This window comes from Ovis aries, chromosome 6, assembly GCF_016772045.2.
Source record: "Ovis aries strain OAR_USU_Benz2616 breed Rambouillet chromosome 6, ARS-UI_Ramb_v3.0, whole genome shotgun sequence".
Lineage (NCBI taxonomy): Eukaryota > Metazoa > Chordata > Mammalia > Artiodactyla > Bovidae > Ovis > Ovis aries.
Genome location: NC_056059.1, coordinates 114,628,439 through 114,653,456, shown reverse-complemented (window position 1 = coordinate 114,653,456; position 25,018 = coordinate 114,628,439). Strand labels below are relative to the sequence as shown.

The 25,018-nt window shown below is 56.5% G+C and overlaps 1 protein-coding gene across 2 annotated transcripts in view; it reads right to left on the bottom strand.

The window, feature by feature from the left end:
• The window catches only part of SORCS2 (sortilin related VPS10 domain containing receptor 2), a 489,434-nt gene that overhangs the window by 183,753 nt on the left and 280,663 nt on the right, over positions 1-25,018 (bottom strand). For both annotated transcript variants that reach the window (XM_042251675.2, XM_027971238.3), the window contains exon 3: positions 5,459-5,558. In XM_042251675.2, the coding sequence (XP_042107609.1) occupies positions 5,459-5,558 (100 nt within the window). The remainder of the gene's footprint in view (positions 1-5,458; positions 5,559-25,018) is intronic.

Sequence of the window (25,018 nt, the reverse complement as noted above, 5' to 3'; positions counted from 1 at the left end):
TACAAGCCCTGACTTTACAGGGGGTTGCGGGGATCAGAGGTAGCCTACGTAAGACTCCTAATACGAGGCCTGCTACTTTAAGGGCCTTCGGGACTCATGCCGTTCTTCAGGACGACCAGTCTCTTCCCAGCCACGGTTTGTACTCTGTGACACTGAGTTTCGAGAGAGAGAGAGATTTGTGGCCTGATTCATTTCCATCCTGAGTGCCTGGCCCGTGGCAGTTTCTCAGGACGTCTCGAGTGAGTGAGCAGAATGAACAAGTAGATGAATTGATGGAGATCTTGTCCTGACCCCGTGCTTCCCAAATGAGGAGCCAAGGCCTCAGGAGGGTACCTGCTGGTGGCTGGGCCAGGGGTCCTGAGGCTTAAAACTGGAGCCTTCTCCTGGGTCATCAGGTTAACAGAGATTTTTTCTGTTGAAAGTGTGTGTCTCTGTGTGTGGTTTTAGCATTCAAACCAGCGCTGATACATCATGAAGTAAAGTGAAAATTCACATGAATTTTTAATATAAACCATGACACTTGAAAGCAATTCCATGTCCCAGCCAGCTCCCCTGGGCTGTGACTGCACACCCTCTCGCCCTGCCAAGGGGTTTTCCGGGCCGAGTCAGAAACACGCTCTAGTCCAAAGCTAAATCAGGAATTCAGACAGCACAGAAGGCATACGGGAACACTGAGGGGTCCTCAGGGCCCCCAGGGTCTCAGGTCACGCCGTGACAATGGTAGAATGTCGTGCCCATGGGTATCAAGGCGGGAGCTCTGGTTATACTACAGGCAAGACAAAAATAAAAGGATATTCATTTTGTAAGACAGGTTGCAAAGTGGTCTCTTAAGGAGCTATAAAGTGCTGCTTAGCCTGTAATTGTTGCTAAATGGACTCCTAATAGCATTCACATCTTCTGCAAAACCTATCCATTGCTGGTAACTGCAGAGATAGACCCTCCACTCACGCTCACGCAGGCGCCCCTGCAGATAAAGGACCCGGTCTTTTCCCAGATCAGACTCACGCTGGGGTAACCTCTTGCACCGGAAGGGCTCACTTTGGGCCCTGTTCTTATTCCTCCCACAGAAATGCAGCAGGAAGAGAGGTTCGGTCTCCCAGGGCTCCACCAGAGCCTCAAAGGCTCAAGAAGGTTTGCACTGTCTGTCCAGCTCACCTCCGTATCCCAGGGCCCAGAGAGGTGTTTAATCTGCATCTGATATCTGCACCATGCCGCAGGTACTTAAACTACGTCTGGTATCTGTCCCGCATAGTAGGTGCTTCATCTGAATCTGACATCTGTAAGATTGGACCGAGGGTTCTCACTCTCCAGAAGCAAGCTTGTCGCCTGGCGCATAGTAGGACCTCAACCCACATCTGCTGAATGGATGGGGGTTGGTGTTGAGATGGAACGTGGAGACCTGGTGGAACCTGCCCCCTGTGGAGAAGCCAGCACACGCGGTGGACAGAGCAGAGTCTGGGCTCTGCCCGGGGGGATCTCACTCCCCACCTGCTGCTCCTCCGCGGGGAGGAGCCCAGGAGAGTCCAGAATCCTGGAGCTGGGAGGGGCTTTGGAGAACCCCTAGTGCAACCTCTTCATCTTACAGAGGGGGAAACTGAGGCCTGGAGGAGAAATGGGATCTTCCAGAGTCACTCAGCTCAGCTGTGGTCAGATGGGGTCTGGTCCAGCCACCACACATTACTGACACCCTTACCTCCAGCGAAGCGGGCTGGGCTGGGCTGGGCTGGGCTTGTACCGACATGGGTCCCCCATCTGCTCCCTAGAACTTTGCTGTAGGGTGCCCGGTGAGCTCGAGGGTGTGATAGAGCATGCTCTGGCCTCCAGCAGAACTGGATCCGAACCTTGCTCAATGCCAAGTACAGACACAATATGTTCACTGCATTGGTGACAGCTGAGCTACCCCACCAGCTGGGCGACCTGGACAACTCGCCCAGCTTCCGCGAGTCTCTGCTCATCTGAGCAATACAGGCAATGATGCAAACCCCCGTCATGCCCTGCGTCCACACAAATAAATGACGACTGGCATCCGGTTCTGGACCAGGGCCTGGTGTACTCTGCACGATCGCCAGGGCGGGGCTGAGGAACGGGAAGCACAGACGAGCAAACTCATGGATATGATCGGAGGACGTTTCTGCTTTTCCTGACGGGGCCCCACCCCAGCCCCAGTCCAGCCCGCTGCTCCCATGTATCCTGAGAATCGGCTGAGCGCTGACGCGGTGTGCCATGTGCCTGGGCTGCTCCCCGCCCCCTAGGACCACCCTTCAGAAGTTCGCAGACCAGCACGTGGCCCCCACGTCTCTCCTCCACCCTCCCCTATCCCTGTGGCTTCTGGCTCTTCATCTGACATGCTCTCACATCAGCCTTTTCAGTAACAGCGACTGTGGTTTTCTGCTTCCCGTATTTCTTGAGAATCAGCTGAGCGCTAAGGCTGTGCATTTAGAACACACAGTGACATCACAGGTGGCAGGCACTGGGAAGGGGAATTGTCCGTCAGTATGTACCTTGAGTGGCAGTAAAATGAGCGAGGTGCTTTCTGCATTCACTTGTCGCGTCTTCCCGTGATCATCACCCCATTAAGAGATGAGACACCTGGGGACCTCCCTGATGTCCCCTGGCTGGGGGATCATGTCAGAGCTGGAATGAGGACAGGGGTCCCCAGTTTAGGTGTGGCTCCCTGAGCCCCCTCAAATTCAGGGGGCCCCAGGCAACCCCAGGAAGGGCCCAGCACACCATGGGCGCGCCACACCTGCTCTCCCAGGTGCAGGGGGAATCCGGGGATCAGAAAAAACTACGAGGCAATGGCATCCATTCAGCAGGACCAGCTGCTGCCTGTGATGCTCACTCACTCACTCATTCATTCCTGCAGCATCAGCTGAGTGCTTCTGCGGGGCACATGTCTACCCCCAGCGGTATTTCCAGGCTAAATTCTCAAATACCCTCTCAAAGGCATCGCTGATCAGTGTTCTCCTTTTCTCTAAATATGCAAACTTCTCTCTGCCTGCACCCCTGTCCAGATGTTGTCTGCAGAGGAGGCTCTGCTTCGTGCCCCAGTTGGAGCACCCCCCACCTCCACCTGCCCGAGCCCCCGGGGGATCAGCATGGATGCCTCACTCCTGGTGCCCTTGGCCTGCTCGGATGCCCTGTCTGAAGCCCCCTTGCTGAGTTCCTGCCCAGCATCTCATTAACGCCCACCCCACCGCCTTTGCCCTGGCGGCTGCTGCACGCAGGGCCAGGGTCTGTCTGTCCTTCCTGCTGTAGGCCTGGCTCTACATGAAGCCTCCCCTGACCTCCTGGCCTCGGAGACACCCTGCTCCATGTCTGCCCCGTTGCCTCTGCCTGTCTCGTTTCCCAAGGTGGACACAGCCTTTGGGGCCAGCCCTGGAGCCACGGTCACACTCCAGCTGGTGAGGCACAGTGGGGTCTCCTCTCACAGGGACCACGAACAACAGCTTGGGGGGGTGGCTTCAGGGCCAGGCTGGTCAGACAGACAGAACTTGGGGGATGCAAAGGGGATGAGCGGTGTGGCCTCCTGTGTCCACTGCTGCCTAGAGTCTAGAGGTGGACGGGCTCTCTAGCCTGGGTCAGCACCAGCCCCCAGGAGCCCTCCTTGGCCTCACCTCTGAGTCACAGTGACCCCAGGAAGAAAGAAGACAGCAGGCAGGAGGCAGGGTGTCTGTCCTTGCCCGTTCCAGCACTCAGCTCTCGTGGCCGATGAAGGGCCTCCATGCTCCACACGCTGTTGTGCCCAGGCTAGGCTGGGGTGCTGCCTGGGCGTATCCCTCGCTGACCACCCTCCCAAAGAGAGCCCTGTGGCTCAGAGGGTGGGGGCGGCACTCAGGAAAGGCGAGCTGCTCACAGCAGAATGAGGGTTTGATTCCAGCTGTCTTCTTACCAAGCTGGGCTGGAGTCAGACGCGGGATGAAGACTGCTCGGGGGCAGGTGGGGCTGCGCTGTGGATGCTGTGAGTGTGGTGGTGGTAGTGGGTGGGGGCCGTTCCCTCCCACTCACTGTCATTCTCCACAAAGGAAACTCCCAGCTTTGGACCCGGGTGAGGCTGGGGTCAAATCCAGGTCTCCCACCACCAGCTGTGTGATGATTGGCTGGTAGCCTCACCTTCCTAGGCCTCAGTTTTCTGCCCTGGAAAACGGGATACTAACCCCTCCTTTCCAGGAACAGAGTGAGACTGTGCATGTGAAGACGCCAGGCAGGGTCTAGGGAAACTCAGGCACTGGGGAAACCACCCCCTGCCTTTCTCTCTTCAGTCCGGAGCTCACTCCAGGCACCAGTGTCCCCATGGATGTGCCCCTCCCTCCAGCAGCCCTCCCCACCTCCGCATTCCCATTCTGTCCATCAAGAGACCTTTACAGCAGTAAAAGTCAAGGAAAGGGGAGGGGGAACGACCTGCAGAAAGCTGACATCACATTAAAAGGTGCCACCGAGGTGACCTGGACAGCAAATGGCCACGCACAGCAGTTCCCATGTTCCGTAAAACCCTGCAAAGGGGCCTTGATCCCTGCAGAACCTGCCAAGTGCACGCACATACCAGCTCCTCTGGGCCCAGTAACCCACCATCAGTTTAACAATCACAGCCTCCAGTGCCCTCCGCATGGAGCCCTCTGGCATCTGTGACTCCCTTCCTGGGATGTCCTCAGCCTACACAGACCTTCCCAGACTTTACGCGGCTCCGCCCTGTCCATTAAAGTCACCGTCAGAGCATCTATCCGTGCCCGTGAGCTGCCCTCGTGCGAGCAAGTATCACGCTCTGTGTGCTAATCCCCAGTTTGGGGTTACACCCCATTCCCCAGGAGGTGCCTGGCCTGTTCAGGTCCCTCTCTGTGACACGGATCTGTTTCTCTGGAAGGAGTCAAGCGTGCAGGACAGCTGGGGACACACCCGCGGTGCTTCCTCTGACCCATTCTGGGGTCCTAAGGGGGCCAGGAGGCAACCCTGGCTTTGCAAAAGCCCAAGTTCTCTTAGAACTTGGCACGAGTGGCAGTACCTGGAAATGGCCAAGTTCCCTGACCCACAACCAGGCAGAGAGCAGAGTCAGGAGACTCTTTCAGGCCAAGAAAACAGAAAGTAAAGTTCAGATGAAAAACCAAATCAACAACAACAAAAAAAGGCAGGAGATCAGACTGCTTTTCGCTGCTTTGCCACGACTCCAGGCCAGAAAGACTCTTTCTCCCCTCTAGAGCAGGCACTACACCCCCCAAGCCCTACTCTGCCTGGATGGAGGCCGGCCCAGGGCAGGCGCAGACACAGACACCAGGACAACCTTCCCTGCCCCCAGGCCCAGCCGCAGTTTTAAACTTCTTTGTCCAAATGAACTCAGGTGGAAGAGCGATGAGAGACACAGAGAGCTGAGAGGTTGACCCCTCACCTGCCTTCAGGGCTCCAGAGGAGCAAGGTGACACCCCCCCCCCACCCCGCCCAGAGAGGCGGCGGGCGCAGCGCCTACCTTCCTCTTGTTAGTCGGGCAGATGTAGAAGTTGTCGATGACGGTGGTGACGCCAGGCTGGAGGGTGAGCTTGGTGTAGGACGTCCCGAAGTCCGACGACCTGGGGGGACAGGACAACAGCTGTCAGCAACGGGTCCCCACCACGCCTGTGTGTACTGATGGTGTCTGGCACACGCTGTGTGCCAGGGGTCTCTGGGACACCCAGGGCACACCCAGCACTGTCTTCCAGTGAGCCGCCTGCTCCGGGCATTCCACAGGGCCCCACCTGTCCGCGGTCTGTGCGAGTTCTGTGCATCACTCTCGTTAGGAAGGGCCTCGCAGGTCCTGGCCACGTTATTTTGACGCCTCAGAAAACCCTGACAGATTATGTCCCCATGTCCATCTTGCAGAGGGCCAAAGGGGAGCTGTTCCTGCCTGAGATCACTCAGCTACCAGGCGGCCCACTCAGGACGTGCACACTAGCCCGCCCACGAACACCTGGCGCCCTGTTTGTTCTACAGAAGCTCCCCGCCGCCCTGAGTCCCTCTGCTTGCCCGTTGCCCTTTCTGGACCGCGAGGTCCTCCGGGAAGCTGCACCCTCCTCCTTGACCACGTGCGCCCCCAGGGGCCCTGAGAATCAGACCCCTGTCCTCGAGCCAGCTGGTGGGTGTCAGCACCCACTCTACTCAGCAGGGCCTGGGGGCCAGTCCCTCCTGCCCAGGGGCCCACATTCCTGTCTGTAAGGCAAGGGCTTTGCAGGAAGGAACCCCCGAGCTCTAGCCTCCACCCAGAGCAGCCACAGCAGCGGAAGAGATATAGGTATCAAGGGCGATTTCACAGCAGCCAGCGCATTGGGACATGGAATTAATCCCATGTCAAAGCTCAGCACCCTCAGCTGAGCTCAGCTCAGGGACCCTGGGAGCAGTGCTCCTTGGGACCAGCTAGTTAAAAAGTGCAGTGACCACAGAGCCGGAGGCACAGTCCAACCCGGCTGGCACTTTCCACCCCCTCCCTAAACCGACATGTGGAGTCCCAGAGGCCTATTTCTCCCAGAGCATCTGGTCTTCTGACCGGTCAGGAAGATCACCCCGAGGTGGGGACATGGACAAGAGCGGGCACCAAGGGCTGCTGAGGCCCACTGAGCTGGTGCCCTTTGGACCTGTCCATCTGATCACCACTGAGACAGGCTTGGACGGAGCCGAGCTCCAGGGCTGAGGGCGGCCGATCCCAGCTATTGACGGGGCCAGTGTGGGGCCTGGGCTACAGGTGGCCAGGGCAGCCCCTTGCCCTCTCTGGACCCATCGGAGGGCTGGGTCGGGCTGTGAGTCTCAGGCTCCCCCAGTGCGGCCGGGGTCCAGGAAGAGGCCTGGAGCTGCCCAGGTGAGGGCCCCACCCCACCGGCAGTGCTGTAGCTGCACCCCATCATAGGACAGCCTCACCTTTCTACAGGGATGTGCTTCCTCCCTGCCTCTTCCCTAAGCCTGCCCTTTCCCTGAGGCTCCAGAAAGATGGGTCATGTTTATGGCCCTGGTGCTCAGTGGCGCCTTGTCCCCAGAGGTCAGGTCCCTCAAAGGCCTGAGGTCACAAAGTCCTTCCCCAGGCCAGGACAGAAAGCAGCCCCTGTGCCCCCTGACTCCCGGGAACGCCAGCAGGGGCTGCCCAACCCCAGTCTCCTTCCCCCAACAGGATCCTCTGACTCTACACGCTCCCCTCCCCAGGTGACATTGGGGAAGCACTTACTCTCAACACCATGGAGAATTGATTTTCCTCGGGGAAGGAGGAAGCTGGAGGCCCATTACGGGAGGAATCGATTTAAAGACCCAGGAAATTCCAGAACCCCCAGGGAAACAAACAGCTGTGCTTGGAAGCTCTTGCCTGGCAACCTCCAGCCTCTTGATCCCCTCCCCTCTCCCTCCCACCTCCAACAAGCCACCTCTAAGACCTATGATCTCTGCTTTCCAGACACTTGGCCAATTACCCTTCCCTCCATCCAGACACCCCAGCCCAGCTGCCTCCCTTCCCCCATCTGTGGCCACAGCAGCCTGTTCACACCTGCTCACTCGAGGGTACCTGCTGGTGTGAGCCCTCAGCAGGGAGAGAGTGGGACCCAGGCCCTGCCGCCTGGGAATCTCTGTTCTATCAGGGCCTGGGAGGTGGCTGATAAAAAAGCAAAAACACAGCTCTGTCGAAGGAGACAAGGACTGGGAAGAAGCGCAGACAGGGTGAAGGACAGAGGAGGTAGTAAGTGCTGTCTCAGAGCATGGCAGGGAAGGCCCCTCAGACACTGGGCTGGGACGGGAAGGAAGGAAGAGAGGGTGCTGCGTGCCAGCTACAGACACCAAGGACTGCCAGCCACCCCCAGGAACTCAGAGAGAGGCAAGGATCAGATTTCCCCTAGATCCTCCAGGAGGACCCAACCCTTCCAACACCCAGAACCCAGGCTTCCAGTCTCCAAACTGTGGACCGCAGTTTCCGCCTAAAGGCAGTATGGTACTTAATATGACAACCCCAGAAGCTAGCCCTGTTCCAGGCAGACGGAGGCGCAGGTGCAAAGGCCCAAGGACAGGGCCCCCTCTCCCCTGTCCTCTCTGGACAGGGAAGATGGGGTCTGCTCAGAGTAGAGTCCAGCTGCGAAAGCATCAGGAATGCCTCACCCTACAGGACAGCGCAATCCAATTCCTCAAATGGCTGTTAGCACCAAGTTCCAGGCCGCTTGCCAGGGACTGGGGACATCAGATCGTTCATTCCCTCACTCTTTCATTTAACTCTTTCCGTTTCTTTTGTTCAGTTCTTTTATGCTGTAAGCGTCACACCAGGACTGGGAATTGAAATTTCTGTATTCAAATCCATTCCCACCCCACATGTGTATCGCGTATCTACTGTGCGCTAGTCACTTTATCCCCTGGTGAGTAGGACAGACACTGCCCTGCCCTGTGGGGGTGGCAAGCTGGCTGGTGAGACAGAGAGAGCAGACAGATGGACACATCCAGAGAACCTTGGGAGACTCTGGGGGCGGGACGCCACCCCGCTCAAGTCCAGGAGCCATGCTCATCCCCGTCTCAGGGCCAGGGGCCATGCCCAGCTCCCATGCCTCCCTCAGGTCAGTTCAGTTCTGTCACTCAGTCATGTCTGGCTCTTTGTGACCCCATGGACCGCAGCACGCCAGGCTTCCCTGCCCATCACCGACTCCTGGAGCTTACTCAAACTCATGTCCACTGAGTCAGTGATGCCATCCAACCATCTCATCCTCTGACACCCCCTTCTCCTCCCACCTTCAATCTTTCCCAGCATCAGAGTCTTTTCCAATGAGTCAATTCTTTGCATCAAGCGGCCAAAGTATTGGAGTTTCAGCTTTAGCATCATTTCTTCCAGTGAATATTCAGGACTGATTTCCTTTAGGATGGACTGGCTGGATCTCCTTGCAGTTCAAGGGTCTCTCAGGAGTCTTCTCCAACACCACAGTTCAAAAGCATCAATTCTTCAGCACCCAGCTTTCTTTATAGTCCAACTCTTGCATCCATATATGACTACTGGAAAAACCATAGCTTTGACTAGACAGACCTTTGTTGGTAAAGTAATGTCTCTGCTTTTTCATATGCTGTCTAGGTTGGTCATAGCTTTTCTTCCAAGGAGCAAGCATCTTTTAATTTCATGGCTGCAGTCACCATGCGCAGTGATTTTGGAGCCCCAAAACATAAAGCCTGTCACTGTTTCCATTGTTGCCCCATCTATTTGCCATGAAGTGCTGGGACCAGATGCCATGATCTTAGTTTTCCAAATGTTGAGTTTTAAGCCAACTTTTTCACTCTCCACTTTCACTTTCATCAAGAGATTCTTTAGTTCCTCTTCACTTTCTGCCGTAAGGTGGTGTCATCTGCATATCTGAGGTTATTGATATTTCTCCCGGCAATCTTCACTGCCCAGCCAATCCACAGACCCCCCCATCTTGTCGACTCTTCCTCCTGAATTGGGTACATTTCACCCCAACACCACCAGCCCTCCACCCAGGCCCTCTTCATCTCCATTGTCCTTGAGGGGGTCCCAGTGGATGACAGGATCAGAGGAGGAGGCGGCCAGTGCTGACTGGGTGGCTGGTGATCCCCAAGGTGGGGGTGGTGGTGGTGGTGAATGAATTTCCAGTGGCTGCTGTAACAAATTACCAGAAACTCAGAGACTTATAACAAGACACATCCATTATTTTACAGCTCAGGAGATCAAAAGTCCAAAATGGTTTTCTGAACTAAAATCAAGGCATCTTGATGCCCTGGAACACCTGCTGGAAGGCTCGGGGTGGGGGCCATCCATTTCTTTGCCTTTTCCAGCTTCCAGAGGCCTCCTGCACTCCTTGGCTCATGGCCCCATTTCCAGCTTCAAAGCAAATGCCTCCCGTCTCCACTTGCATAGTCAAATTGCCTTCAATTATGGTCCCAGTTCTCTCTTACTCCTATGATGAAGACCCTTGGGATTACACAGGGCTCACACAGATCATCCAGGACAATCTCCCCACATTCTTATTTTGTCCAAGCCGCTTGGCTTGTGGGATCTTTGTTTTCGGATCAGAGATTGAACTGGGGCCCCTGGCAGTGAAAGTAGCCTAACCACTGGACCACCAGGGAACTCCCTCCCTGTCTCTCCATCTTATCACACCTGCAAAGTCCCCTTTGCCATGTGACGTATCCACAGGCTTCAAGGGTTAAGATGTGGTATCTCTGAGGATTCCTGGAGGAGGAACTGGCAACCCACTCCAGCATTCTTGCCTGGGAAATCCCATGGACAGAGGAGCCTGGTGGGCCTCAGTCCATGGGACGGCAGAGTCAGATGCGATTGAGCACACACAGAAACAGCAACAGTCTTGGGAGGTATTACTTCTCCTTCCCCGAGTGGGCATTTGAGCCAGGTCTGGGGTTCCATGAGAAGCAGGGTGAGCAGGCGGAGGGGCTACCGTGGATCGCGAGAAAGATGACAGGGCCAGGGATAGAAGAGGTGGACGGACCAGGCACGAATGGCCCCAGACGCCGCAGAGAGCCTGGGCCTGCCCTGCATTACAGGCACCACTTAGTAGACCGAAAAGAATGCAAAAGATTCCATTATAATGTCATGTTGGTTCCGTACCAAGTCGCTTCAGTCATGTCCGACTCTTTGCAGCCCTATGGACTGTGGCCCGCCAGGCACCTTCATCTGTGGGATTTTCCAGGCAAGAATACTGCAGTGAGTCACCGTGCCCTCCTCCAGGGGACCTTCCCAACCCTGGGATCGAACCCACATCTCCTGCGGCTCCTGCATTGTAGGCGGGTTCTTCACCGCTGAGCCACTGGGGAACCCCATATTGGTTGCCTGTTGACATAGTATTTTGGATATACCGAACTAAACAAAGTCTATTATTAAGGTGCATCACATCCGTTTCTTTAATGAATAGTTAATTTTTGAAGAGGAATTTTAGGTTCAGAGCTAAATGGAGAGGAAGGTACCGAGGTTTCCCGGGGCTTCGGGCCCCACACGCGCGTAATCTCCACTCCCCGCCAGAGCAGCATGTGTGTTCCCGCTGGCGCGCCCGCTCTGGCGACAGCATCGTCACCCAGAGTCTACAGCTCACACGGGGGCCACTCTTGGCTTGTACGTTCTATGGACACACGTGCGGCGACAAGGACCCAGCACCGCGGTGTCAGGGAGAGCAGTGTCACCGCCTGAATCACCCGGGCCCACCTGCGCACCCTCCCTCCCCGCCCCGCCCCTGTAACCACTGATCCTTTCACTGTCTCCATACTTGTGCCTTTCCCAGAATATCACACACAGTACTGGGATCACGCCGTCTGTAGCCTTTTCAGACCAGCTCCTCTCCCGTAGAAATACACCTTCCAGGAGCCTCCAGGTCTTCTCAAGTCACCCGTTTCTACTTTTTCATGACAATCCACATCCTATTTCTACTGGGCTCGCTGGTCTGGACACAGACTGAGGCCGGGGCGGGCTCTGCACGGTGTGAGCGGGGCTCTGTGGTCGGGTCTGTGTCCCCGTCTGGAACGCACCGTCTCGGGGGGATGAGCAGAGTGACCAGGTGAGGCGTGTTAGACAGTGTCTCGAAGCAGCAGGTAGGAGCTCGTCATCACTGCTACTTTAGGAAGACTGGAGTGACTGCGGGGCGGGGGAGGAGCAGAAAGGAAGGCAGGATGTGTGCCCAGGGGGGTGGAATCACTTGAGCAGGGCAGTTGAGGCGTTAGATGGTGGGAGGCGGTGGAGGGTGACCTGAGTGGCATGGGAGACACTGCTCAGATGGGGTGTGGCCCCCAGCGTGGCTTAGGAATGGACTGGACTGGGAGTCAGGACAAACCTGAGGCTTGCCCAGCAGCACCCGACCAAGCCTGCAGGACGCAGTGGGGCTGGAAGATGGGAGAGTTCAGAGAAGCACGTTTTCCCTGTGCCCACAGCCTGGCCACCCTTCACCTGGCACCGGTCGGGGAGTCCTGAGACCCCTGAGGTCGAGAGGTACTGTGGTATCCGGCTAGCTGGGAACGAGAGGTCTAGTGGTCGGGGTCTGGGCCGAGCCCTCTCACTGCTACTGGGTGTGAGCTTCAGGCACACCCTCAGGATTGGGCATCGGTTTCCCCTTCAGGCACCAGAGGGATGCAGTCAGGGTCCCTGGGGCCCCTGTGAATGGAAAAGGCTGTAGTCACATGCCCTTCTCCTGTGGTGTCCCTGCCTGTTACCTGCCTCCTGGCCTCCCCGCCCTGAGGCTGGTTTCCTTGGGGAAACCCTCACCCACGCAGACCTTGTTTCCTGGGGGCCACACAAGTGTCCAGATTTCACTTCAGTCTTTCCTCAGACCACCTGTTTCTCAAAGAAATACAAGTGGAAGAACAAGCCCAGCAGGGACGGTGTCCATGTTCAGAAGATTTATTCCAAGGAAGGAAAGTGAAAGGTGGAGTGCTGCGTGGTCCCTGCCTCTTCCTGTGTGTCTGGGGGCTGCCAGAAATAGGCACCGCTCAGTATGCAAACCAGAGATGGAGATCAGAACTGCCTGGGGTCACCCCAGACGCCAGATGATGCACAGGGCAGGTCCCCATCTCTTGGTACCTGGAGGGCGGTATCTCTGTAATGCGCTCACCAAGCTTGAGGCACGGATGACTCAGTTAAATGCCTTCCATTCCTGATTCTTCTCTAAACTCCCCACAGCCCCAGAGCACCAACCCTGAATCTAAGGCTGCCTCCTCCTACAGTGCCGCCAGGTACCAGGACAGGAAGGCTGTGTGACCTGCAGTGAGCAAGTATCCATCTCTGGGCAAGTTTCCCATAGAACCCAGTCAGACGTGCCCGATGTTTCAACACCAGCCAACAAGTGCCCCCTGGACTTGCCTGTTGAGGGGAGACTCCCCGATTCATCTCAGGATGGTCAAAATTCCTGTGAGACCTGAGCATGTCCAGAAGGGAGAACAGGAGTGAGGGGAGGAGGGAAAAAGGAGGATGGAGGAGAGAGAGGGAAGAAGAGAGGAGGAGGGGAACAGAGATCACCCAGGGTCTCCTCTGGGCCAGGCCTCCTCCCAACCTATACCCTGACCTTGCCCACTGCTAAGACCGTCTCCAGGTTCTTCTGACTGTAACTCAAAAGTGATCATCCCATCTAGATTTATTCAAACTAAAAATTTTGAATAAAAATAGACTCTACATCCGGCAAATAGATATATGAAAGGCAAGTGCAGTTGGAAAATTGCTATTTGTAAATTGGCTGCTTAATTGCTAAGTGTTTGTACATATGCACTTTTAAAAGAAAAATGATTTAATTGAGCCGTTTTCATACTCTATAATTATTTCATTGGCAGGGACATGTGTTCAGCTCCCACCCCTCCCCTACGGGTGAGCCCCCGGCTCTGAGGATCTCCTTGGCTACCTTGGAAAACCACACAGGTGGGAAGGGGGCGCCCCCTATGTGGCTGGTGCCACCTGCAAGCTTGTGGTCTTGAGCAAGGCCTGGACCTCGGCGAGACTCGGTTTGTTTATCTGTAAAAGGGGCCAACAGCACAGACCTCAGACACCCACGATGAGACTGGACATGGTGGGAGGAGGGCCCGTGTGGTGGACTCACGGTCCCGGGGCCACCTGAGGGGTGCTGACTCCGCACCGTGCCTGTGTGGACCTCTCTGGCCGGATGCACGGCTGTGTGGACTCGCCTCCTGTGCCCTGATGATCAGGACTCTGAGGACCAGCCCCGCCTCCGCATGGTCACTGTGCAAAGCCCCTGGACAGACCCCAGGGCCGTGCCAGGGCTCTGAGGCCTGGCTGGGAAGGGACGTGTGCAGAGTCCCCTGGGGGTCCATGGCACAGCCGGGACTCAACTCCGGTCTCCAGGGACCTCCCCACCTCCCTCCCAGCAGAGGGGGCGTTGTGTGTTAGGACGGTTTCCCAGCTGACCACCCTGCTGATGTGAGATGAGAAGGGATGGATGGTGAGGGGCCACCACCCCGGGGTCCTCAGGAACCGACAACCCCAGGGGCTCTGGAAAGATGAGGCTTTGATCTGCCACCCAGGGCAGACAAATACATCCTCGTGGAATCATCGAGGGAAAGATCTGCCCAAGCCGCTGATAGACTGGTCAAGCCATTCTGGAAAATTCCATGATGTGGCTTGAGATTTTGAGTGTGAAATGTGGAGTCGGGTGCCAGCTAGGTGGGTGAGCTGCTGGAAGGGGTCTCCTCAGTGTGCCCTTGATGGGGCGTGACAGCAGTGGTGGGGGAGATGCCAGTCAGGTTGCCCTGAGACTCTAAGACCGTGGTCTCCCTCCAATGGGAAAGGAGTCTTGGGGGAAGATTAGTAGACCTGGGGACTCACACGCTCTAGACACCACACCCAGGGTGGAGCTCAACCTTGCTTGGACAGGATGACCACACTGGACCAGGAGCAGGCCTTCCCATTTTACAGGTGGGAAAACTGAGGCTCAAGGCATATTACCTGCCTTGTGCAGGATCTCACAGCAACTACAGGAAGCTCAGTTTAAGCCCAGGCTGTTGGCTCAAGTTGCCTCCTCTGCTCCACCCGGGGCTGTGTCCAGACATACACTCCTGTCGCTGGGGGCTTCACAGGGCCGGGCACTCACCCTGTGTGGCTGGACTTTCTGACTCCATTTCTCTCTTTCGCAGAGCCTGGCAGGTGATGCTCTCTGCCCTGTCAGCTTTCACATGCTGACCGCAGCCCAGCCCCGCTGCGGAGTCCTCTCAGTATTTCCTGAGGGTTTTCTCCCTAGTGGAAAGCTTCTCCTTAACTCAGGGCTACTCTTTTTCTTTTTTAAATCTCTTTTATTGAAGTATAGTTGATTAGCAATGTTGTGTTAATTTCTGCTGTACAGCAACGTGACTCAGCGTCTTCCCTGGGGGCTCAGATGGTAAAGAACCCACCAGCAATGCAGGAGACCTGGGTTCGATCCCTGGGTCAGGAAGATCCCCTGGAGAAGGGAAAGGCTACCCACTCCAGTATTCTTGCCTGGAGAATTCCGTGGGCAGAGGAGCCTGGCGGGCTACAGTCTATGGGGTCGCAAAGGGTCGGACACGACTGAGCGACTAACATTTTCACTTCCGTGTACTTTTTCATGTTCTTTTCCGTTCTGACCCCAGGACACCGGATGCAGTTCCCTGTGCTTTGCAGCGGGACTGTGCTCTCTGCCCATCCTGTAATAACGGCTTGTGTCTGCTGACCCCAAATCCCACGCCACCCCCCATCCCCTCTCCTCACCGGCAACCACAGGTCTGTGCTGTGTCTGTGAGTCTGCTGCTGTTTCAGAGAGAAGCTCATTTGTGGCATGTTTCGGGTTTCACACGTAGGTGATATCGTGCGGTGTTTGTCTCTGTCTGTCTTCCTTCACTTAGTAGACAATCTCCACGTCCATCCATGTTGCTGCAAATGGCATTATTTCGTCCTTTTTTTTGGCCGAGTGATATTCCGTTGTATGTAAACACCACTTCTTCTTCATCCATCTGTCTGTTGATGGGCATTCAGGCTGCTTGCATGGTTTGAGCCCAAGCGTAAGCCCAGGCAGTGTTTCTGGCCAGCCCCTTAGCAGGGGGGCCCCAGTTTTCCATGCCAGCACTCACGATCGCATGTCAGTGCCCGCCTCCCCATCCAGGAAGTGTCTGCACCAGGAGCTCCTCTCCCAGCCAGCTCTCCCACATGTGGTTTCTAGCCACCCTGCCACGGCTCTGTGGATGCTCTGTGCCCAGCTGTGTTAGGTGCTGTGAAGCTTGTCAGCGGATCTTTCTAGAACGGAGCTGGGCTGGGCAGGCCCTGGCCCCAGGGCCTGCTTCCTTAGCCCCACCTGCAGCTCTGCCAACACCTTAGGGATGGGAAGTGGTGCAGAGCCTGGGGCCAGGCCACCCTGCAGGGCTGCCCGCAGGACAGTCTGCTCGAGCTGGCTCCTGACCAGCTGCATCTGCTTACTCCATAGTAAGGACCACTTCCCTTTCAATGAACCTGTCTTATCCTTCAGAATCCCTGAGACATGTGATTCCCTCGGCTCAAGAGTTCCTTCCAGCGCACCTTTCTTGAGCGCCTGTTCTGTGCCGGCTTCAGGCTGAGCGTGGAGGGAAGGGGAGGGGGGTCTGTGGCTGCTGATACCAGTGCGACTGTACTTCCTGTTCAGATGCTGGAAACTCCACACCCACCAGCCAGCAGGTGCTGCCCGAGCCACGTTCCTGGACCCTGCCCTCCTGAGACCTCCTCACAGACCAGCAGCAAAGGGCTTACACCCAGCTTAGCAGGGGGCCACCAGGAGCCTGTTCTGGGCTGTCCCAGGGCCCACTCTGAATGAGCAATGCTCCTACCATGTCTAGTGAGGAGCAGGGCAGGGTACTGGGCTCTGGGAGTCCAACATCCAGAAAAAGGACCTTGGATTTGGGGCCAAAGAGGAGCCTGGAGCCTGGAAAGGCGCCAGAAGCTCTCAAAGCCTGGGGGCAGGGGGGCAGCAGTGTGGCGCCAGGGGCTCCCGGGGAACCTGAGCAGAAGTGCTGGGGGTCCCAGAGAACCCGGGGGAGTGTCAGGGGCTCCAGGGGAAACCAGGGAGGTAGGGCCAGGGGGTGGCAGTGTGGTGCCACGGGCTCCTGGGGAACCTGAGCAGAGGTGCCGGGGGTCCCAGAGAACCCAGAGGGGAGGTGTCAGGGGGCTCCTGGGAAAACCAGGGGAGGTGGGGGTGGGGAGGGGGGCTCCCAGGGAACCTAGCAAAGACTCTATGTGTGCCTGCGGGTCTGAGGAGGGCCGGCAGGGGAACTGGCAGGAACCGAGAAGGGAAGGGGAGAAAGAGGGCACAGGACAAAGCAGGAGTGTTTTTCCAGAAGCTTCCCTGACAGTCGGCCCCGCCCAGGTGCAGTAGGGAGTTGTCTGCTCCGCGCAGCGGCGGTGAAGCAGCGAAAGCCCGGTTCTCAGGCAGAGGCTATGGAGCCGCAAGGCCCTGAGTCCAGAGGAGACACCATACCACACGGGGACCTCAGCCTGGACCGCCCACGGGGCTGCAGCTGCTCCAGGTCCAAGATAAAGATGCTGGGTTTACGACCTCATCTGACCTTCATTCCCACCAGCGACCCTCACTGCACAAACGAAGAAACAGACGCAAGTAGCTGGAGCCCCCTGCCCGGCTCACATAAAGGACAAAGTGAGAGACTCTGGGTTTTCAGCTGGGCATCAGCTTCCAGCCTCCAGCTCTCGGGACGGTTCTGTTGGTTTTACTTCTGGGGGTGGGAAGATGACCCAAAGCAGAGAGGGGGACACCTTTGCAATGACTCTGTTCCCAGCTATGGGGTCTTTCAAACTGGGTTACAGCCATCGGGGCCAAATGAGGGCCGTGTTGCTGGACGTGTCCCTGGGCACCGTCCTGAGGGGTCAGGGCTCACTGGGCATGGCTGGAGCCGCCGCTCGCTCACCTTGGTACCCAGGCCTCGATCTCGAGGACCCTGCCCCTTTAGTTCCTCTGCACCCCTCAGCCGGGCGTGCCTGCCAAGGCCACGGTGAGTCTGGTGGTCCTGATGCAGTGGGGCTGTGGAGAGGCTGGGGGGTAGCTCATGTCACTCTGGATTTGTTGGGAAGGACACACAAGCTCGTCTGACAGCGGGCCAGGCCAGTCGCTCCCTGGGGACAGGCCCTACCATGTCCGGCTCCTCTCCCCCACTGCCCAGGGTCAAGCGCACCGACGCACACCATCTCCCAGGGAGCCCATCGATTTGGGAGGACGCCAGGCCCCTCCGAAGCCCAGAAGTGTCATTTCAAATAGGAAGCACCCAAATAGAACGAGACAAATAATAACACAAATGACTTGCTGCAGACCAGACCACGCAGTTCCTGAGAGCTTCCGAATTCCGCAACTGCCTCATTGTGGGTGGTTGGGGGGTGCGGCCGGGAATTCCCAGCAGAAGTCGGCGGGGGGGAACAGAGGAGCTGGAAGAATGCTTGAGGTGCGGGGTGTGAGCCGCAGTATCGGGGACTGAGGCTTGGCATCAAAGCCTGGTGGGGGCTGGGCCAGGTTAGGCGGCCCTTGAGACCTGGAATCCACCCTTAGGAAAATTCCTGAAGTGTAACGATCCACACCCGATAAAATGTCCTTCCTGATAAGCTGACACACTCTCCACTCTTCTTGGAATCAATAACAGGAAAAGAAGCTTCCAGTTTAACCAGCAACCGGGTCCCTTCATCCCAGTGGACCTGTTCAGCCCTTGTCCACAAGAGAACGTGTTTCTACGCGTGAGCCCAAATTCTGACCTGACTTTATAATGGCAAGGTCAGCATTTCCTGCCTGCCGTGCGATGCTCCACCCAGCGCAGGTGGCAGTATTGATGTGTCATTGGGCAGGGTAAACTTTTTAAAGGCCTTTCTGAAAACACTGAGTGCCTACTATGTGCTGTGCATTTTGGAAATTGACTGTTATTTCTAATGTAAACCCCTCTGCCCCTTCCCTGGGATTAAGTCCCAGGGGCTTTAAGTTCCCGCATGGCTTTTAGAAACTATATTCTTGGATCCTACAAACTCTTAGAACTCAATAATTTAAAAGCAAGAGTCTTCATTTATTCTTAGGGGTCCTGGCATAAGATGGTAACATTTTTACATGCCAATTCCCAGATTATAGAATCTGACAGTCTAAATTGATTTTTTGAGTAACTGTTGACTCTACCCAGCTTCTATTAAAGGCAGCCCAGATGATATATTGAACATTTTTAAAGAGGAAAAGAATGTAAAGAGACATTAACAGATGAGATATGGGCGATCTGGAAGGAAATTCTATTTTAAATGTTCAGAGGAATGTTTCAATACAAAGTACAAAAACTGAATAGGAAATAAGATATTTTGAACACAACTCCCCATCTTAATAAACATCAAAGAAATGCTTGGAGTCATGAATTTGGGGACATTCCACTGACTTTTTTTAAGGCAAAAAGTTCATGGAATACAAAACAAAGGTTGATTCAATGACAAAACTGAATAGTTAATCCAGTAACCTACAGATTTCCATTTCCAAACTGTTTCCTTAAAGACACACTCTCCTATACCTGCCCCTGGGTTTCTGCAGGCCCCTGGCCTCACATTCCTCAGCAGGAGGCCCCATGACCTGCTCTGCGTTGACATTTCAAGATCTGGGCAGGCCTCCATCCTTCCTGGACCTTGGACAAGTCAACCAATATCTCTGAGACTTAAGCTGCTTGTGATATCAGGTGACAATAATGAGAATAATGGTCATCAATCGTCATCCATAAATAATCATCAATAATTATTGCCCCATAGGTCAAGTTCCATGCTCAGTGCTTTGGTTGGATTAGCTCGCTTAATCCTCCCAACCCCTCTAAGAGGCAAGAATGAGGCACCAGCCCATTTCGCAGAGTGAAAGACTGAGGCCCAGAGAAGTGAGGTAACCCGTGGGGGAGCTGAGTGTGAGCCCCACACAGAGTGGTCTGGCTCTGAGCCCAAGGAATTTAGCCCCACCACATGTAACCCCCCACATTCTCGCTACTACTTTCCAGAAGGATGGTGTGAGAGAAGAGACTTCCCCATCCTGTGTCTGCAAATGTGACTGTGTGGGTGGGCGGGGGGGAGTGGGGGGGCGGTCAATGGGGAGACCCCTCAGAGAAGGAGGCCACAGCTCCATGTGAGTCAGAAATCTCCCCTTCCTGGTCAGACTGGGGGCGGGAGGTGAGCCTGGCCTAATTCCTTCTGGGGGCGGGAGTGGGGAGCATGCCGTCTCCCCAGGAAGCACCCTGTCTCCCCACTCCTGCGGGCACGCCGAACACATCAGCCACATGCAAGGACAGAAGTGCCACTCATGCACACCCGCTTGGCCCGTGTTGTCCCAGCTGATAGAACCTGCAGGCGTGTCGGCCAGAGGCCCAGATGCTGTGTCCCGTCAACATACACTAGTTTCCTCTTCTCCCACGTCATGCCAATCACCCTCTGAACAGCCGCCGACGTTTCCCTAGAACCAGAGTCCCTAACGCGAGCAGGGCCTGGGAAGGCGCACAGGGAGGACGCAGTTGGTGCCCGTTCTTCAAGGAGAGAGGCAAGGCTCCGAGAGGGGACCCTTGCTCATGGCAGAGGCTCCAGCGGGTGCAGACAGGACACAGGAAGCCCAAGTCCCCCCTGCGTGGGTCCCCTTGCCGCTCTTCTGCGTGCCCACAGCCCCCTGTGACACTTGCTCTGCTGAAAGTGGATTTCCCGGCCCCACATGACTCACTGGAAAAGACTCTGATGCTGGGAGGGGTTGGGGGCAGGAGGAGAAGGGGACAACAGAGGATGAGATGGCTGGATGGCATCACTGACTCGATGGACGTGAGTCTGAGTGAACTCCGGGTGTTGGTGATGGACAGGGAGGCCTGGCGTGCTGCGATTCACGGGGTCGCTAAGAGTTGGATACAACTGAGCGACTGAACTGAACTGAACTGATCCACCTGAACACTCCTCGATGGCTGGGACAGCATCTGGGCAGCCCTCTGGCCCAACACACCCCATGCAGCGAGCGCTAGTAGATGCCAGTTGAACAAGTACCTGAAAGAATGATACAGTTCTCACCCAGACACCGTCCCAGGTATTACTGACACCCCACAGAAGCTGTCAGCACTGAACCCCACTGCACAAGCCAAGAGGGCCCTTGAGACCTCCAGGTTTCTGACCACACCCCTCCTATGCAAAGGACACAGGCTCAGAGAAGGGCAGTCACTTGTCCAAGGTCACACAGCAGCTGAGCAGCCAAGCAGCCAACTCTAACTGAGGTCTCCTGGCCCCCAGGGCAGTATTTCTCTATCCAGGCTGCTCTGGGCTGTTTTAGGCAGACAGCTGCAGGGTGGATGGTAGAATCGTCCCCACTCCTGCTTACAGTCAAGGAGACAAGACAGACCCAGCCCCTTGCACCTTCAAGCACCAGAGGCTTCTTCAGAATGCACCAGGTGAGTGAGGTGGGAGCAGAGAGCAGGCGGTCTGCAGCAGAGTGTCTGTCCCCGCAGCCCCGGGGAGGTGGTAGGACAGACAGGCTTCCAGACAGACCCTCAGTGTGCAGAGGAGGCAGCCAGGTGTCCACACCGGGTGGGCACCCGAGCCTGCATGCCAGGCGCCCTAGGAGAGGGTGAACTGGGGCCGTGGAACAGCCTGAGAAGGTGAGTGGCTCAGCAGAGGCTGTGCGGTTGAGTGAGCCCCCTGCAGAACTCCCCACCCCTGCCAGGCACTTTCCTGGCTGGGCCGGTGGCTAGCCTGGGAGAGGACCACGTCTTCCCTGGAGGCAAGCTCCCACAGATGCCCCCATGGCTAAAGCAGTCTTTCCAAGAGAGCATTCATGTTCCACATCATGCTCACGTGGACAAGGCGTGGGGACAGGCTGACGCCACTGGCTGTGTGACCAGGAGCTGGCTGCTCAACTTAGTAGACCTCAGATGTCTGTACCAGGCCCTCCCACCCGGGGTGGTCACAAAGGTTAAATGAAGTGCCGAACTGGAACCTTCTAGCAGAGCCCCTGGCCCTGGAGGCAGTCAGATCCTTCCTCCCCCTCTGTTCCCTGCCCATCCCTCCTGGAAGCAGAGGGTAGGTGATGACGGTGCAGTAAGGGGTTAGCTCTGCAGGGCTGGGTTGTCCGAACCCTACACACTCCCAGTAAGGGTCTGGCCTTTGACTGGCACCAGGAAGTTTACCTCTAAGCCCTGGCAAGGTCCTGCTTGTTCAGGGCGTCTCTATTTTCTGAGGCTTGAGCCAGAGAGTTAGTCTCAGCTCACAATAGGATTTCTGGTGGGGTCTTGGGTCAACGGGCTTCCCAGGTGGCGCTAGTGGTTAAGAACCCGCCTGCCAACACAGGAGGCATAAGAGACCTGGGTTCAATCCCTAGGTGGGGGAGATGGCCTTGAGAAGGGAATGGAAACCCACTCCAGCATTCTTGCCTGGACAGACCCATGGATGGAGGAGCCTGGCAGGCTCCAGTCCATGGGGTCGCAAAGAGTCAGACACGGCTGAGCACGTATATAGTGGTAACTAACCCATGATATCAACAGTTTATAATAAATATTAACCCGGAGATGTGGGTTTGATCCCTGGGTCAAGAAGGTCCCCTGGAGGAGGGCAGGGCAACTCACTCCACTATTCCTGCCTGGAGAATCCCATGGACAGAGGAGCCTGGCGAGCTCCAGTCCGTGGGGTTGCACAGAGTCGGACACAACTGAAGTGGCTGAGCACACATGTGCACCCTTGGGTCAGTGGGTCTCAGCCTTACCTCTGGAGGGGCTGGAGACCACGGCCAACCACAAAGCTACGTGACTGACCTTAGCAAACACTTTGGACACCAAGACTTGGTGAGTGTCCCTGGTTGCAGCCTTTCCTATGTATTGTCACATGTCACTGAGTCACGGGGCCCAAAGAGTGAAGCTCTGCCCATATGGCCAGCCAGGGTGACCAGGGCCTTTGCACATGCCATTATCCTTCTGATGCCCATGCAGACTGACTCCTCACTGCATTCCAGGCTCTGCTCAAACGTCCCCTCAAGAAGGAGAACACCCCACCCCAGCCCCTCCTGGGGACTCTCCCGCTTGGCTGTGGTCCACGGTGCAGGTTGCTGCCTGACACTGCGCATGCGTCCTGCTGATTTATTGTCTGTCTCGCTCCAGGACATCAGCTCCCCGGAGGCGGGTGCTGGCTGGTGTCTGGTTTCCCTCCACCCTGGGAAGCTGCAGCCGTATCTCCCAGCCCGGGGGGCCCTCATCACTGACGCTGTTTTGGGGTTTTGTTTTATGAGTGATCCAGAGTCAAGGTTTATTTTCCCCCCACAGGCTGCTGCATGTACTGAAAATCCACCTTCCCTCACTGCCCTGGGTGGGAGCCTTGCTTGTTAAGTCAGGGCTGGTCTGGGCCTGGGCTTGCTGCCCGTGGATCTGTCCCCCAGCCCCTGTGACCCTGTAAAAGCTGCAAGACTGCGGCCCTCACCTCTGTGTTCCCTGCTCCCAGGGAACACACTTCCCTGAAAGTGTGCTGATGTGAATCAGTGATGCCCAGACTGTTTCCATAATGGCAATAAACAGCAGTCAAAGTGCAGTGAGGAGCCGGCCGCGTCCCCGCCTCCCGAACACCCTGTCTCTGCAGAGGAGCCCTGTTCCTCCGCCTCTACCCACGGGTGCCCTGGAATCACTTAATGCACTTGGCTCTCCAGGCAAGGAAACCCAAGTGGGTGGAAATTGGCAGAACGTTATTTCTCCAATTCCTAAGAATCCCATTTGAGAGTTAAATAATGACAAGATGCCTTTAAGCGCTTGAAAATTATGAGCTAAGCCATTCTCAGGGAAGGTGCGTCATCCAGCAAGCATGCAGAATTGATGGTTCCAACCAGACAGGTCTGTGGGCCGGGCGGGCAGGCAGGGAGGGAAGGCTAGCCTGGGATCTGGACTTCTCCCAAGCGCGTGGGTGTGACCCAGTCCCGGGAATCTCACCCCACCGGCAGGACTGGCCACCCCTGCTCTGCATCTCCTTCTGGCTACCCCATGCCCCAGCTGTCTGCCAGCCTCCCTGGCACTAGCCCTGTGGTCCTTGGCTCTGGCCAAGGTCCTGGTTTGGCTACGCGTGGACACTCTAAGTTCCAAGCCTTGTGAACGGAGAATGTGACCCTTCATGAACATCTCACTCCTGGAACCAAGCTGGAGTGTGGTTCTCCCTTGCCAGGGAAGCTTTTGCCATCTCAGCAGGATGGGGCCTGGGGGCTTCTGCCATCTGGGGCTGGAACTCCCACTCGGCCTCAGCAAAATTATTTTTTAAAAGGCCTGCAACTCACACCTGTGCACACACCCTGCTTTTTCAAAGTGCTTTCTCTTACCAGAGAGGGTCCCATTTTAGAGACTAGAAAATCAAGGCTCAGAGAGGTTAAGTGACTTGCTTAGAAAAACCCAGAATGAGCAGGTGGAGAGGCAGGGGGACCCAGGACTGTCGGATCCCACAGCCCTCGAACTTCCCCTTCTTCCTGCAGAGAAAGCAGTGGCTACAATCCCCCGAGTGCCCTCGTGTTCCAGAAATAGTGCCGCCGGCTCCACCTTCAGCCTCTCACCGCACCTGAAGCCTGGAGGGAGGTGTGAGAATCTGCCGTGAAAAAGGAAGAAATGAAGCAGAGGTTCCGGGACCAGAAACAGTTTGGCCGAGGCCCTGCAGTCATCAACAAGAGCGCCTCTGGAGACGGGCTCGGATCTGGGGGGAAAGCTCCCACCCCTGGGGTTCCGGCCCTGCAGAGGTGTGGGGTTGGGTTGCGCATTCTCTAATGGACAGCCACACCTGCCCGTGCCCATCAGTAGAGGGTGCTGCCCCTCGCACGGTATAAATAACATGGAAAAGGAGGTGAACTCAGGCCTGAGTGGGTCCTAGGAGGAGGGGAGGAGGCAGTGGACTTTCTCTCAGGGTCCTTGGGTGGGTACCAGGCTGGTTGGTGAGGTTGGAGCCTGGGGGGCGGGGTTCTGGGGAGGAACCAGTCCCGTGGTTCAGGCTGGGGACTAGTGAGCCTTTCCTCGTGGGATTCCGGGGTTGTTTTTGGTTGGACGCCCCCAGCCCTCTTGGAGCACACTTCCCCTCTGCTTCTCTCAGAGACGGTCCATCCACCCTTCCTCCCATCGCTCCATCCACCCTTCCTCCCATTGCTCCATCCACCCTTCCATCATCTGCCACCCACCTGTCCCTCTGCCCTTCACTTCCTCCCTCCCCGTCTCCCTCCCTCCCTCCCTTCCTTCCCACCCTGCTTCCATTCGGCTCATATAACACACGTTACCGGGTCCCTGCTCCACGCCTGGCCCTGCCCTGGCCTCTGAGGCGGGGACACAGAGATGCCTTGGAGAGACTGCCTCCAGGCGCACAGGGGACGTTTGACGAGCGCCTGAGGGAGCCCTTGAGATGCTCTCCCAGCCGCTGCCTGCCTGGAAAGTCGTCCCTGGTGCCCGTTGACGCCCTCGTTGCGTCTCCTGGATCCCAGGACCTGCTCAGGGGCTGATCTCAGAACATGACGCAACTTTTCCCTTTTAGAGGCACCAGTCTGCCCCTTGCAGTGTCCTTCAGAGGGAGCCCAGGAAGAAACCTCTGGGGCCCGTCCCACTGCCTATGTCTGCAACAGCCGGGTGCCACCTGCCAGGA